The 12,851-nt window shown below is 41.4% G+C and overlaps 1 protein-coding gene across 1 annotated transcript; it reads right to left on the bottom strand.

Moving 5' to 3' along the window:
- Positions 1-1,106: 1,106 nt before the first annotated feature.
- Positions 1,107-12,626, bottom strand: LOC129275975 (alkaline phosphatase, tissue-nonspecific isozyme-like). The gene is made up of 8 exons (XM_064109728.1): positions 12,485-12,626; positions 11,585-11,808; positions 11,110-11,284; positions 10,425-10,600; positions 8,615-8,816; positions 8,126-8,269; positions 1,539-1,730; positions 1,107-1,213 (listed from the first exon to the last, which is right to left on the bottom strand). The coding sequence occupies exons 1-8, from the start codon at positions 12,624-12,626 to the stop codon at positions 1,107-1,109; spliced, it is 1,362 nt and encodes a 453-aa protein (XP_063965798.1).
- Between the last annotated feature and the right edge of the window lie 225 nt (positions 12,627-12,851).

Below are 12,851 nucleotides of genomic sequence, written 5' to 3' on the forward strand. Positions count from 1 at the left end.
ATCAATTCGGCGCCCCTAAGTTAAACCTCAATTAGCGCCCCGAGATCGAACACCAATTAGGTGCCCCCCCCCCGGTTCAACATGAATTTGGTGCCTTCCCCCTCGGTACAACATCAAGTCGGAGCCCCTATGTCTAACATCAATTTGGCGCCCCTCAGCAAAACATCAATTAGGCATCCCTATGTCGGACATCGACATTTCGGCGCCCCTAGGTCTAACGTTAATTTGGCGCCCGACACCGATGTTGAACATCAATTCGGCGCCCCCTATGTCAGACATCGATTCGGCACCCCTAGGTCAAACATCAGTCCGGCCCCCGACACTGATGTCGAACATCAATTCGGCGCCCCTAGGCAAAATATCAATTAGGCATCCCTATGTCGGACATCGACATTTCGGTGCCCCTAGGTCTAATATTAATTTGGCGCCAAACCAAACCTAGGTTGAACATCAATTCGGCATCCCCCTATGTCGAACTTCAAATCAGCTCCCCAATCCCCCAGGGTTGAACATCAAGTCGGCGCCCCTATGTTGAACATAAATTTGGCGCCTCTTGGTCAAACATCAATCCGGCCCACGACCAACCATGGTTGAACATCAATTTGCCCCCCCCCCCTATGTCGAACCTCAATTAGGCGCCCCCCCCCCCCCCCAGTTCAACATGAATTTGGTGCCTCCCCCTTAGATCGAACATCAATTCGGCGCCCCACTAGAATGCTAGATTCAACATCAATTTGGCGCCCCTAGGCAAAATATCAATTAGGCATCCCTATGTCGGACATCGACATTTCGGCGCCCCTAGGTCTAACATTAATTTGGCGCCCGACACCGATGTTGAACATCAATTTGCCCCCCCCCCCCATGTTGAACATCAATTCGGCGCCCCTAAGTAAAACATCAATTAGGCGCCCCCTGTAGTTGGAACATCAATTTGGCGCCCTGCTAGATTCAACATCAATGCGGCGCCCCCATGTCGAACATCAATTGGGTGCCTCCCTAGGCGTCCCTAAGTACAACATCAAGTAGACATCCCTATGTCGTACATCGACATTTCGGCGCCCCTAGGCCTAACATTAATTTGGTGCCCGACCCACCGAGGTTCAACATCAATTCCTCGCCCCTAGGTTGAACATCAATTTGGCGCCCGACCCATCTAGGTTGAACATTAATTCGGCTCCCCATATGTCGAACATCAATTCGGCGGCCTCTCCCCCTAGATTGAACATCAATTAGGCACCCCCTTGGTCGAACATCAGTTAGGCGCCCCCCCCCCTAGATTGAACATCAATTCGCCACTCCCTATGTCGAACATCAATTTAGTGCCCTATGTTGGAAATCAATTCGGCGCCCCCCCCCCCTTCCCGCTTCTCTTTCTTTTCCTTGTCTCTTTCCGCCTTTTTCCCTCTTTCTCTTCTTCTTTCCCTCTCTTATCTTCCTCTTTTTGGCCTTCCCCGGGGGTCAGGGCCTCGAGCCCCCCCCCCCCCAGAATACGCACATAAAGAACATTAAACTATTCATGTAAAACGCTGTTTTCGTACCGAGAATTGGATTTCCCCTTGATGGGTAGCCCGCCATCGTCATCACGTGGGCGTGGTCAGCAGTAGATACGATCAGCGTATCTTCTGAGCTTGTAAGACGAAGTGCAACCCCGATGGCGTCGTCCATGGAAAGGGTCTCTGTCAAGGCGTCTCGAGCCATCCCGTCGTGGTGGCCGTGGTCGATTCGACCAGCTGGAGAAACAGATAATTGGAAGAAAAGATGAATAGATTCTAGGATTTTGAGGATTAATAGTGAGCTAAAAAGATAGAAAATTGCAGGGGCGACCGACTCCCCTGATTATTCAAGCGTTGTGATAACGTTTTATGTTTCTTTCCTTTGTGAGGTGTGGGGGTCTGAAACATTTTGAAGCATGGGCAATTAAAAGACAGACTTAGAAAGTGAAATAAAATGGTTGAAGTTAGATAGCACATGAACCTGAACGTGGGTTTAGACTTTAGAGGGCAAAATAGATAGAGAGCGGGATGGGGAAAAAGAGGGAGAACATGAAAGTATGGTAGAAAAAAAATTTGAGTGGAGAATATCAGGTCATTCGTGGGAATTGAACGAAGGAGAAAAGGTAAAGATTGAAGAACGTTTAGGGAATAAGATGATAAAATGATGAATGTTTAAAAGGAACAAGTGTAAAGTGGTTAATTAACTTTGTGCATTATTATTGTTGTTGTTTTAAATGCTTGCACAGTTTCGTATCGCACTATTATGACCATCATCGATATAAAAAAGGTTTGCTTCTGAACTCCCACAGGAGTAAATTTGGAAATTTATATTTAAGCATGTAGTAGGTCCATGATTTAAGGCACCGCTTTGCTGCTTCCCGTCCGCTGCCGCCCCCCCCCCCTTGCTCTCCCCCTCCAGCCCACCTTAAATCGCTCCCTTGGCGGCGACTCTCAACGCGAGAAATATGACTGTCACTCGGCGTGTTGAGAGAGATTTTTCAGGAATAAGGCTAAGCACTGTCGCCAATATGCCAAATGACCACAGACATGAATAATGGCGTATTTCAGGATGGGAGAAAATCGCCCGGTGTGGGGTGTCAGAATCTATATGGACTTTTGGGGACTTGAAATATGAATGGTAAAAAAGCACCAAGAAATACCTCAAAGTCTGTCTGTAAAGGGTTCAGAAATGTGAATAATATTTTTCGTATCATCCAACATTCGAATGTTAACAAGGGTACTGGTCCCGGGTAATGGTGGAGATTCCGACCAAATTTGATTTTCGTGGAAAGCCCCCCCCCCCCCCCCTATCGCTATCGCGCCGACAAACATCATGCACATATATCAGCTGGTTATATGTTTGAGATTTTCGCAATATTGTCGGCTATCCCACTACTCACATGACTCACAAATAATGCCGAATCCGTCCCCAAATCTACATGGGGGAGGGTACGAATTGCACCTGTGATATTCGTGAATAAGATGTTAACATGCATGGGCATAATCATAAAGCATTGGTCATCATTATTGGTTTCGAATTGATACTGGATTACCAAAGGGTGTTATGGGTGGCCGCATTCATGTCGTGCCGTATACGACTGACGAAAGTAAGAATGGCTCTGGGTGCGTTGATACCCCCCCCCCCCCATTTTCATAATTTAATAATATTGTAACATAACCACAAAGCATTTATCATCATGGTTTCGAGTTCATTACCGGATTACATCGCACCGTTCTCTTCTAAAAGAAACTTTCTACCAAGGGGACATTGTTATGTAACTTTATAGTCAGATTCTTTCCTTATTTAATTTTACTCACACAACTTTGATTTGAATTAATGGTGGTCGATATTTTGGCGCTGACCGTTTCGATTGTTTGGGAAAATGGTACCATTTAACGAAAAGACAAAATAAAATGCGCATATTTTTCATTAAAACGGAAGTATTGTTAATAGAAACCACGGCGTGAAATTTATAGTTCATGAACTATAAGGCTGAATGATTTAAAACAATATACTTTTGCCAAAAATGTCCACATATAGAGAATTTGAAAAAATCGTTTCTTAATAAAGCATTTTGTAAACCAAACACCTTGTTGAAAGTGACCGATAATAAATGATCGCCGACAATTCATTTTAAAGTTTTTTTTTTTTTTTAACTGGAACAAAATATCATTGCTCTGAAAGAAAGTTAAAAAACAAGGCATTTTCGCTATTTATTTCGACTCACAGTTCTCCTCAAAATATATATAGACTTCTTTTTCATCTGTTTGTATTAAGAAAATACGGAAACTGTATATAAAACATGAAATAAACAAGACGAAGACGTTACCCAATTTTATTTATTTTCGTTTTGAAAGAAATATACACAGTGATAGCAGGGAGTAGAGAAATGAAAATACGGTACAAATTATTTTATAAAAAGAAGGGTCTAGATTTCTTCTAGACTTTCTTCTCGCGTATATGTTATCATCCTCAAAAGCCTTTAGACAAGAACATCCGATGAACATTATTTGACTGACTGGTGGTCTGTACAATATTGCTGGAACTGCCGACATGCATGGCATGATGGCAGGGAAAATAAAGACATATTGCTTGTTTTTATGATCCGTTTTTAGAGCATGGTTTAAGAGCGACGATGACAGGGAGAAAGACAAAGAACTTAGAAGAAAAAACAGGGAAAGAGAGAGAGAGAGGAAGGGGATGATGGAGAGTGACAGAGGGAAAGGAGAGAGGGTGAGAGATGGAGAGAATGGGGGAGAAAGTGTCTTTTCTTTAACCCATTGCCTTAAAGAACTAGGTGATCCCTGTACAAAACAAATAGGAATGACTGAAGCCAGTGATCAACAGGTTAACACACTGAGGCCATGGACATCGTGGTGGTCAGATTATTTAAGTGTCCATAAGACATGTAAGAAACTACCTAATCGATATTATAAGGGGGAATCCATTCGCCCCCTAAACAGAACTCGTAATATTTGTTTCACTCACTATTCAATGGAGTGTAGTTATGCTTACAGTCTTGAGTTCTAAATCTTTAGTCGTATGCATTTCACTTTCCAATTTGCGACTTTAGGTGCCCTTACCTTTGGTGTAATCAGACCTCCTCCGCCGATATTTTACGCTTTCGTATCACGTGATTTTTATCCTGAAGAAACTTAGAAGGGGGCGAAATATTGATCATACAGTCTGATTAATGGAATCTTCGTTTATATTTCGTTATTTGTGATTGACATTATGGACCAATCGCGGATTTAAAAATTCGTATTTGACCAAGAAATCCTTGCTCGAACCCTTTTCCCTCTTGAAAATCTGAGTTCATACACCCATTTATAAAATCTTGATATAGATCACACGACACGGTGATAAATAAATTCCCAGAGACTTAATATATGAACCTGATTCGTTATATATTTCTAGAAATTTACTATAAGGCGAACTTTTTTGTATAGGCCTACTCCATCATGTCTGTCTCGCCTTTTAATCTTCATATTTTTTAGTTGACGGAATAAACCCTTTTGATATAAAATCAATCATTTTGAGGATATACAACCCTTAGCATTTATTGAAAACAAGGTATTTAATTGATCAAACCAAGTTATTTTCATAAACTTATTATCCTTCATCACGTATTTTGGGGATTGATGGAATTGCATGATATGACATTGAAAGAAAGTTTATTTCTACCAATAACATTCACGTGCAGAATGAGTTTCCGCCATATTTGGACTTTCATAATAAAGTCCTATCGTCACTGGCGCCTCTTGGGGGTAGTCTATACATGGTGACATGACCATGTGAGGGGGTGAAAGAGTGAAATATTAACCCATCGTCTCCTAAACTTCATGTTTCGGATTCCTATTGATGTAAATTTATTTTGAGTTGCCACCGTTTCAACGATGAGATATACGTCATTATTACGGAACCTTTAAAGAGACAACTTTACTTGGCGAGATATCATATCAGTGACGTTGAATTACTATTCCAATAATATTATGTCAACATGTCACATAAAGTATCTTGCGAAGTCGTCTTATAAAAAAAATTGTATGTCGACATGGCGAGATTCGCTATCTTGCTAAGTTTACTTATAAAAAAAGTTATATGTCGACATATCGAGATACAGTACATTATCTTGATAAGTTGACATATGAACAGCAATATCGACTTGGCGAAAAACATGTGAGATACATTCGCTATAACCACTGAATATCCTTATTATGTCGACATGAGGAGATTCACTATCTTGCAAAGTTGACAAATAAAGAAAGTTGTATCTCGACTTGGCGAGATAGGCTATCTTGCCAAGTCGACTTTTAAAAAGTTGCTTGTCGACATGAAGAGAAACGCTATCTTGTCAAGTCGACTTTTAAAAAGTTGTGTGTCGACTTGACGAGATACGTTATCTTGCCAAGTCGACTTTTAAAAAGTTGTGTGTCGACATGAAGTGATATCTTGCTATATGAATATTCATATATCGACTTGGCGAGATACATGCAAGATACAAGTACACTATTTCGCCAAATCGACTTATTATTTCTAGTATTGTCTTCCTGGCGAGATACGTTGTATTGCCAAGTCGATTTATTAAAAGTTGTATTTCAAGATGGCCGCCATATCACTGCTTGAAGAGATGGCAACTTTGGCAAGATAAAATATCTCACCATCTACTATAGAAATGTAATTCTCATCACTTTGAGAAGACCCTAAAGTCAAGCCCAGAAACAAAGTTTGCTAACCTCCCGGCTATGAAACTAAAGTTTTTGTTCGAAATTCCAGTGCCCTGCATGGGCAAACCACCCAGTGGCTACATCAACACGAGAAGGGCGGACACTTGTTATTAAATTTCATCTTGACATATTCGGGGGGCCCATCGCAAAAAAGAAAGAGTTTCGTTTTAAAACGCAATTCAGAAAATCAGACGCATGCTCCAAAATGCGCGTGTGTGATTGGTTGAAAACAAAATCAGATTGGGGTTGATTTTAATAGTTTGGTTCCATTTATCTCTTTCTGCATTGCCCCCAGTAACAAAAGTGACTATGTATACATTTTACAGCTAGCTGAAGGATGACATATATTTTCATTGTTCAACCATTATTTATTGTTATAAAAGTTAATTGTTAACAATATACTTCATTGTATTCACTTTGAATGACTGTATTCTAACATTCATATTTTAAACCTGGGGCCCGTTGCATAAAAGTTACCATTATGGTAATTTTGCCATCCAATGGTAACTTATATGGAATCCTTGATTTTGATTGGTTGGTGATCAGCGTTACCTTGGTAGTTGCAATTGGATTGCAAATTACCATAATAGTAACTTTTATGCAACAGGGCCCTGGTCTACAAATAGGGGAGCCCCCCCCCCCCCCCCGCCGCCAAAAAAAAATATATTTGAAAGAATTGCATTTTATTTTATATGACGTGACGGGACCCCAATTATTTTGCTGTTTGACAAATCTCATTCGCTATATCATTATAACGGGGCTCATTCTCACTGCATTATTATACGTTGCAGCGTCAACGATTTTTATTCATTTTTGTTTTCTTTTTGTAAATTGCAGAAATCTTTCTGATTGTTAGTTTGATTTTGGCTTTTTTTATTTGTGATTGTTTGTTGATGTTTTGTTTTGTTTGCAAATTGTGCAAATCGTTCATACAGCTTCTTAAAAATTGAAATCACTTGTTCGTTAAGATCGTTTCTTGTACCACAAGGTCGGAATGTTAACGCACTTTGCCCCATCAAATGACCCTTCAGCGTAACTTGCCTGTCATCGCTACGCGTCCCGTGGGTGCGTTCAGATACACATGTAAAGGTAGCCCGATACGGGCCGATAGTAGACTGTGTGTTTACCGATCCATCTCCGTTAAATATCTTTGACAACTTGATGATCGACAGATATGCTTTAAGATAGTTTGATATTTTATTGGAATCTCAGTTCCCTTGCAAATCACAAGGGAACAATGGTGATACTTCAGGAGATCGTCTAACAAGGTGTATCGAATTTTGCGTCATATCTTCACCGTTTTGTTTGTTTTTAAACAAGCTCTGATTCACAACCCGATTTTATTGGAGACTCGAAATATGTACACTGCAAAAACGCCGGTGTTAATTTAGCACCAGCCAGGTATCTATATTGGTCCACACCAGAGGTGTTGAAACAACAACAGTTAAGAATCAAACCGATATTGTTTTAACACTTATTGGTGTTGCTTATAAAATGCCAAATAAACGCCAAACCGGTGTTGTTTTAATACTTCTCTGGCGTGTGCCGCTATAGATACCAAGCTGAATTAACACTGGCGTTTTTGCAGTGTAGGCCCGAGCCTATATCCTAGTCCAGAAGACTGGCCATATATTTTCCACGTCCATGTATGAATGCAGAGGTGTTAGTGGATAAGTCTCTGGACTTTGAACCACAAGTTCAGGGGTTCAAATCCCACCGCAGCACTGGCGTCCTCTAGCAATGCATTTATCTACATTTGCCACTCTCCGCCCAGGTGTCAGATAAAAGATAATCACCATATAGCAGATTTCAGTTCCTTTTTTCGGGGGGGGGGGGTGGTAGTGCCCAGTGCCCCCGAGATCCCCAGCATCAAAAAAATTCTCATTAGGTCATACTGTACCTACCTTCGACAAAAAGGAAGAATCCGTTATCGCTCGTCCGTTGAAGTATTTTGATAGCCTTCTCTGTCATCTGAGCAAGGGACGGTTCCCCGGCCCTGTCCCACCTCCGATCCGCTTCGTATTTCATATGCGATGGCTGGAACAGACCTGGGTATTCATAAATGTAGGGAGTCAGTAGAGTTTTTGAAAATGACACTTGCCCTCGTCGTGTCAAAAGTTCACGTTCACAAAAATAAATGCAAGTTTGATTTTTTGCTAGGGAATTAATACTTGTATATTAAATACATGTAAAATAGATGCAATCATGAGTTTCTAACGGCTTTCAAGTGTCCTTATTATGTCACTTCAAATGCTGAAGCCCCTATTCGGCAGCTGTGTGAAAGCTGGGGTTATATTTAATTGTGGAGCGCGGTGTGAAAATATAATCAATTCTTGTCATTTAAAAATTATAAATAAATGAAACCCAACCGTGAAATAATTAATCATAGTCACCGATAAGATGGTCGGTAGTCTCCGGATTGACTGAGTCGAAGTCGCCAAGGTTCCAGACGTAATGGGACCTCATGGAATCTTTGTCTTTGAGCCAGTCTTCGATGAGATTACGACCATCGCGACGCTGTCCGTAGTCGCCATCGTATTCGGGATCTTCCACGTTGCGTGGCGTGAGCTCGCGACGACCACCGCCCATGATAACCTGATAAAATAAGAGTGTTTGTAATCATGGCAATTGTGTTTATCAGAGTTTAACGTGATGGCGCCGATGTTCGAGTATTGAAAATAATCATGGTTAATGAATTTTAGTCATTAAACCATCATCAATTGCAACATCTTCATTTTCATCATCACTATCACAACCACCACCACCGAAACATTAACAGCAAGTCAGCAACAACGGCAATGATAGGCCTAACCATCATTATCTCCGTCATCATTGTCATCATTCTAATAATCATCGCCGTCATCATCATCACTATGATTATTATCATCTTATTCTTCATCATTATATTCATTTTCATCATCATCATCATCATCATTTTCATCATCATCATCATCATCAGCTTCATCATCATGTTTAGTTCATTTTTTGTCTCGCCCACCAGAGGTGAAGGCGAGACTTAAGGATCCAAATGTCGTCCGTCGTCTGTCGTCCGTCCGTCGTCCGTCCGTCACAAACTTTATGACACATAACTCCACAACCGTAAGTCACTTTTCAACCAAACTTGGATGGTAGATGGACTTGGGGGACCTGCATGTTATGCTGCAGTCGGAGGTCATATGGTAAGGTCAAAGGTCATTTTCAGGTCAACGTTAAAGTTTACATGCAAGACTCTCTTATGACACCTAATTCCGCAACCGTAAGTCATTTTTCAACCAAACTTGTATGGTAGATGGACTTGGGGGACCTGCATGTTATGCTGCAGTCGGAGGTCACATGGTAAGGTCAAAGGTCATTTTCAGGTCAACGTTAAAGTTTACATGCAAGACTCTCTTATGACACCTAACTCCGCAACCGTAAGTCACTTTTCAACCAAACTTGGATGGTAGATGGACTTGGGAGACCTGCATGTTATGCTGCAGTCGGAGGTCACATGGTATTAGGTCAAAGGTTATTTTCAGGTCAACGTTAAAGTTTACATGCAAGACTCTCTTATGACACCTAACTCTGCAACCGTATGTCACTTTTCAACCAAACTTGGATGGTAGATGGACTTGGGGGACCTGCATGTTATGCTGCAGTCGGAGGTCACATGGTAAGGTCAAAGGTCATTTTCAGGTCAACGTTAAAGTTTACATGCAAGACTCTCTTATGACACCTAACTCCGCAACCGTAAGTCACTTTTCAACCAAACTTGGATGGTAGATGGACTTGGGGGACCTGCATGTTATGCTGCAGTCAGAGGTCACATGGTAAGGTCAAAGGTTATTTTCGGGTCAACATTACAGTTTACCTGCAAGATTTTTATGACAAGTTTTATTCCATCCCAGTCATTTCACAATGAAGTTTCGATACAATTCTGTTGCGTGCCCTTGCAAATCACGATATTTCTGGTTATTTTCATAAGTGGGCGAGACACAAAATCGCTTTGCCTTGTTTATACTTAAGTAAGATAATTACTTTATTACCATCACCACCATTGCATCATCATCATCACCACCACCACCACCACATCAACCATTCTAAATCTTCATCATTCTCGTCATTCTCCTCCTGCTCCTCCACTTTCTCCTCATTACCATCAGTACTATAGCATAATCATTTCGCCAGCAATGTAGGCATAGCTATCATTATCACTAGACTTACGTTCATGGTCTTGCCGTGTTCGATGAGCTGGAGGGCGATGTCCTTACAGCCTTCTCTGACGTCACTTTCATCGAGATCCTTGTCATTCTCCCACCTACGATCTGGGGTGTGAGCATAGAGCGCGGCTGGCGAGGCGTGGGTGACCCGAGCCGTGGTGACGAATCCGGTACTCTTTCCTGAACGGAAAGGAAATGAAATAGAGTTTAGAAATGAAGATTAGATTGATTGATCTTTATTCGAAGATGGTTAAATGTGGTGCAGGCGGTGGTGGTGATGATGAAGGTGATGAACATGAAGGTGATAATGATGACGATGATGATGATGGTGGTGGTGGTGATGATGATGAGGATGATGATGGTGAAGATGGTGATGATAATGGGTGATGATGATGATGACGTTGATGATGACGATGATGGTGAAGATGATGATGGTGATGATGATGAAGATGATGATGGTGATGATGACGATGATGATGGGTGATGAAGGTAATGATGATGATGGTGATGATGATGATGATGATAATGGTGATGAATGTGACGATTTGATGATGATGACGACAACGAAAATGATGATGATGGTGGTGGTTGTGCTGTCGTTTGTGATGGTTTTTATAATCACGATTAAAACATATGAGTAATAAAGATAAACATATCCTCAACTTCATTCCAATTTCTGAACAACTCACCAGCTTTCATTGAATCTATTAAAATCGAATCGACTGCAGCTCCCTCTATCGACGAACACTTTCCCCTTTCCACACGATCATCGACTCCAAGAGTTCCAAATTTACTTTTCACCCCACAAAGATATGCTGTTGCTGTTCCCGCCGAATCGGGGACCTGGCGGTCTGTATTATAAGTCTGCAGGGATAAAAGAAAGGAAAGAAAAATCATTCGTATGCAGTAATCTCCAATTTGACTAAAACCAACTTAACGCTAAGGAGAACTTATCCTTTTAATAAAAGATTCGATTCATTGTGCAATTAAGTTTGACAACATTTACGATGATTTTTCAAGTTTCTCCATCTATCCTTTCTGCCTTTTCTTCCCTCTTGTCTCCCGTCTCTTTCTCTATCACGTGTACACACATTCTCTCTCTCTCACACACGACCCACCCCCACCCTAAACACACAAACACATACACACTATCTAACTTCATACCTTAACTAGCCCTACATGTGGAAAACTTTCAAAATGCAGCGATGCTTCCTCGCCCAAACCGCCGGCGAGCTGACCCTTTCGTATCCTCGCTGCCGTCGTCGTCGTGACGTCGAGGCCGTCGCCGAGGAAGAAGATGATGTTCTTGGCGATATTGAGGTTGAGTCTCTGGTTTTGGAGCGCCTCCTCCAGCGCGGCGCGACCTCTAGCATTCCAGTAGGACGCATCTGAAAAATGGGAGAAAATAAAAAAGGGATTGTTAACATACTTTTGCAACACTATGCAGACGCTCTCTTAAACGATGAGAATCTATTGTCAAAAGTCCTTCATGTCGAAGCATCCTTTGTCGAAAATTGGTGAATCAAAAACAGCAGTGTCGTCATGGACTCCGGACAAACGACATATTTGCAATTTTTCATCAGCTCCGAATCTTAAGACAATCTGCTGTCACGGTTCACCAATTTTCGACAAAGACCTCTAAGATGTCCATTGTGATTTGACGGGAATTTTCAACAGATTCACTCTGCTGTAGAATCCGTCCCCGTTGCGATAGCGAAACTCGTTATTAACGTTTTATTTACAAACACTAAGAACGTTGTTCCCGTCGCTCAACAACAATTGTTAAACAACCACTATCAGGAGTCGGGGGGGGGGGGGGCTGGGTCTGCAGGGTTTTTTCATGACTCGGCCAGGGATCGAACCACAACCTCCCGTTCATGAGTCAGGCGCTCAACCACTGAACCACCATGCCCGGTTGTGTTGAGATGTTTTGATTTTAGAACCTGCGCTTGGAGCAAATGATAATTACAATGGATATGTAATCCCTGGGCACGACATAAATCTGTATTTGTCGTTCTCGACACAGGAGTAATCATTCAAATTTACAATTTTACCTAGACATACCTATTCTGTCATCATCGTCTTGATGTTCTATCGTCCCTTTATCTTTATCATCGGCACCATTTCCATCACAATGGTTATCAATTTTGCCAGCTTCATCGTCACTATATACATGTATAATGTTCCGATAAAATGAATCAGTCATGATATTACGTTTGTGCATTTAAAAAAAGTCAGTTTTGACTTCTGGTCGTTCTCAGTGAGAGGAAAGGCTATAAACCTACTCCACTCACTTGTTGTTGAGGGGGTTTATAACCGTTGTCCCATTCCTCTTTAAAATATTTTATCAAAATGACTTTCCTTTTCCAACTTTTGAGCAATCACGATTCCTAATAATATTATGATAAATTTCACGGAATCTTTCCTTTCG

The sequence above is a fragment of the Lytechinus pictus genome, chromosome 14 (genome assembly GCF_037042905.1).
Source record: "Lytechinus pictus isolate F3 Inbred chromosome 14, Lp3.0, whole genome shotgun sequence".
NCBI lineage: Eukaryota > Metazoa > Echinodermata > Echinoidea > Temnopleuroida > Toxopneustidae > Lytechinus > Lytechinus pictus.

What these genes read in the sequence shown, in the direction of transcription:
- LOC129275975 (XM_064109728.1), bottom strand. Translation starts at nt 12,626, where the DNA reads ATGACTGATTCATTTTATCGGAACATTATACATGTATATAGTGACGAT. An exon ending in AGACGATGATGACAGAATAG is followed by an intron (nt 11,809 to 12,484) that starts GTATGTCTAGGT and finishes CCCATTTTTCAG; the next exon opens with ATGCGTCCTACTGGAATGCT. An exon ending in ATTCTTCCTTTTTGTCGAAG is followed by an intron (nt 1,731 to 8,125) that starts GTAGGTACAGTA and finishes CTGTTTCTCCAG; the next exon opens with CTGGTCGAATCGACCACGGC.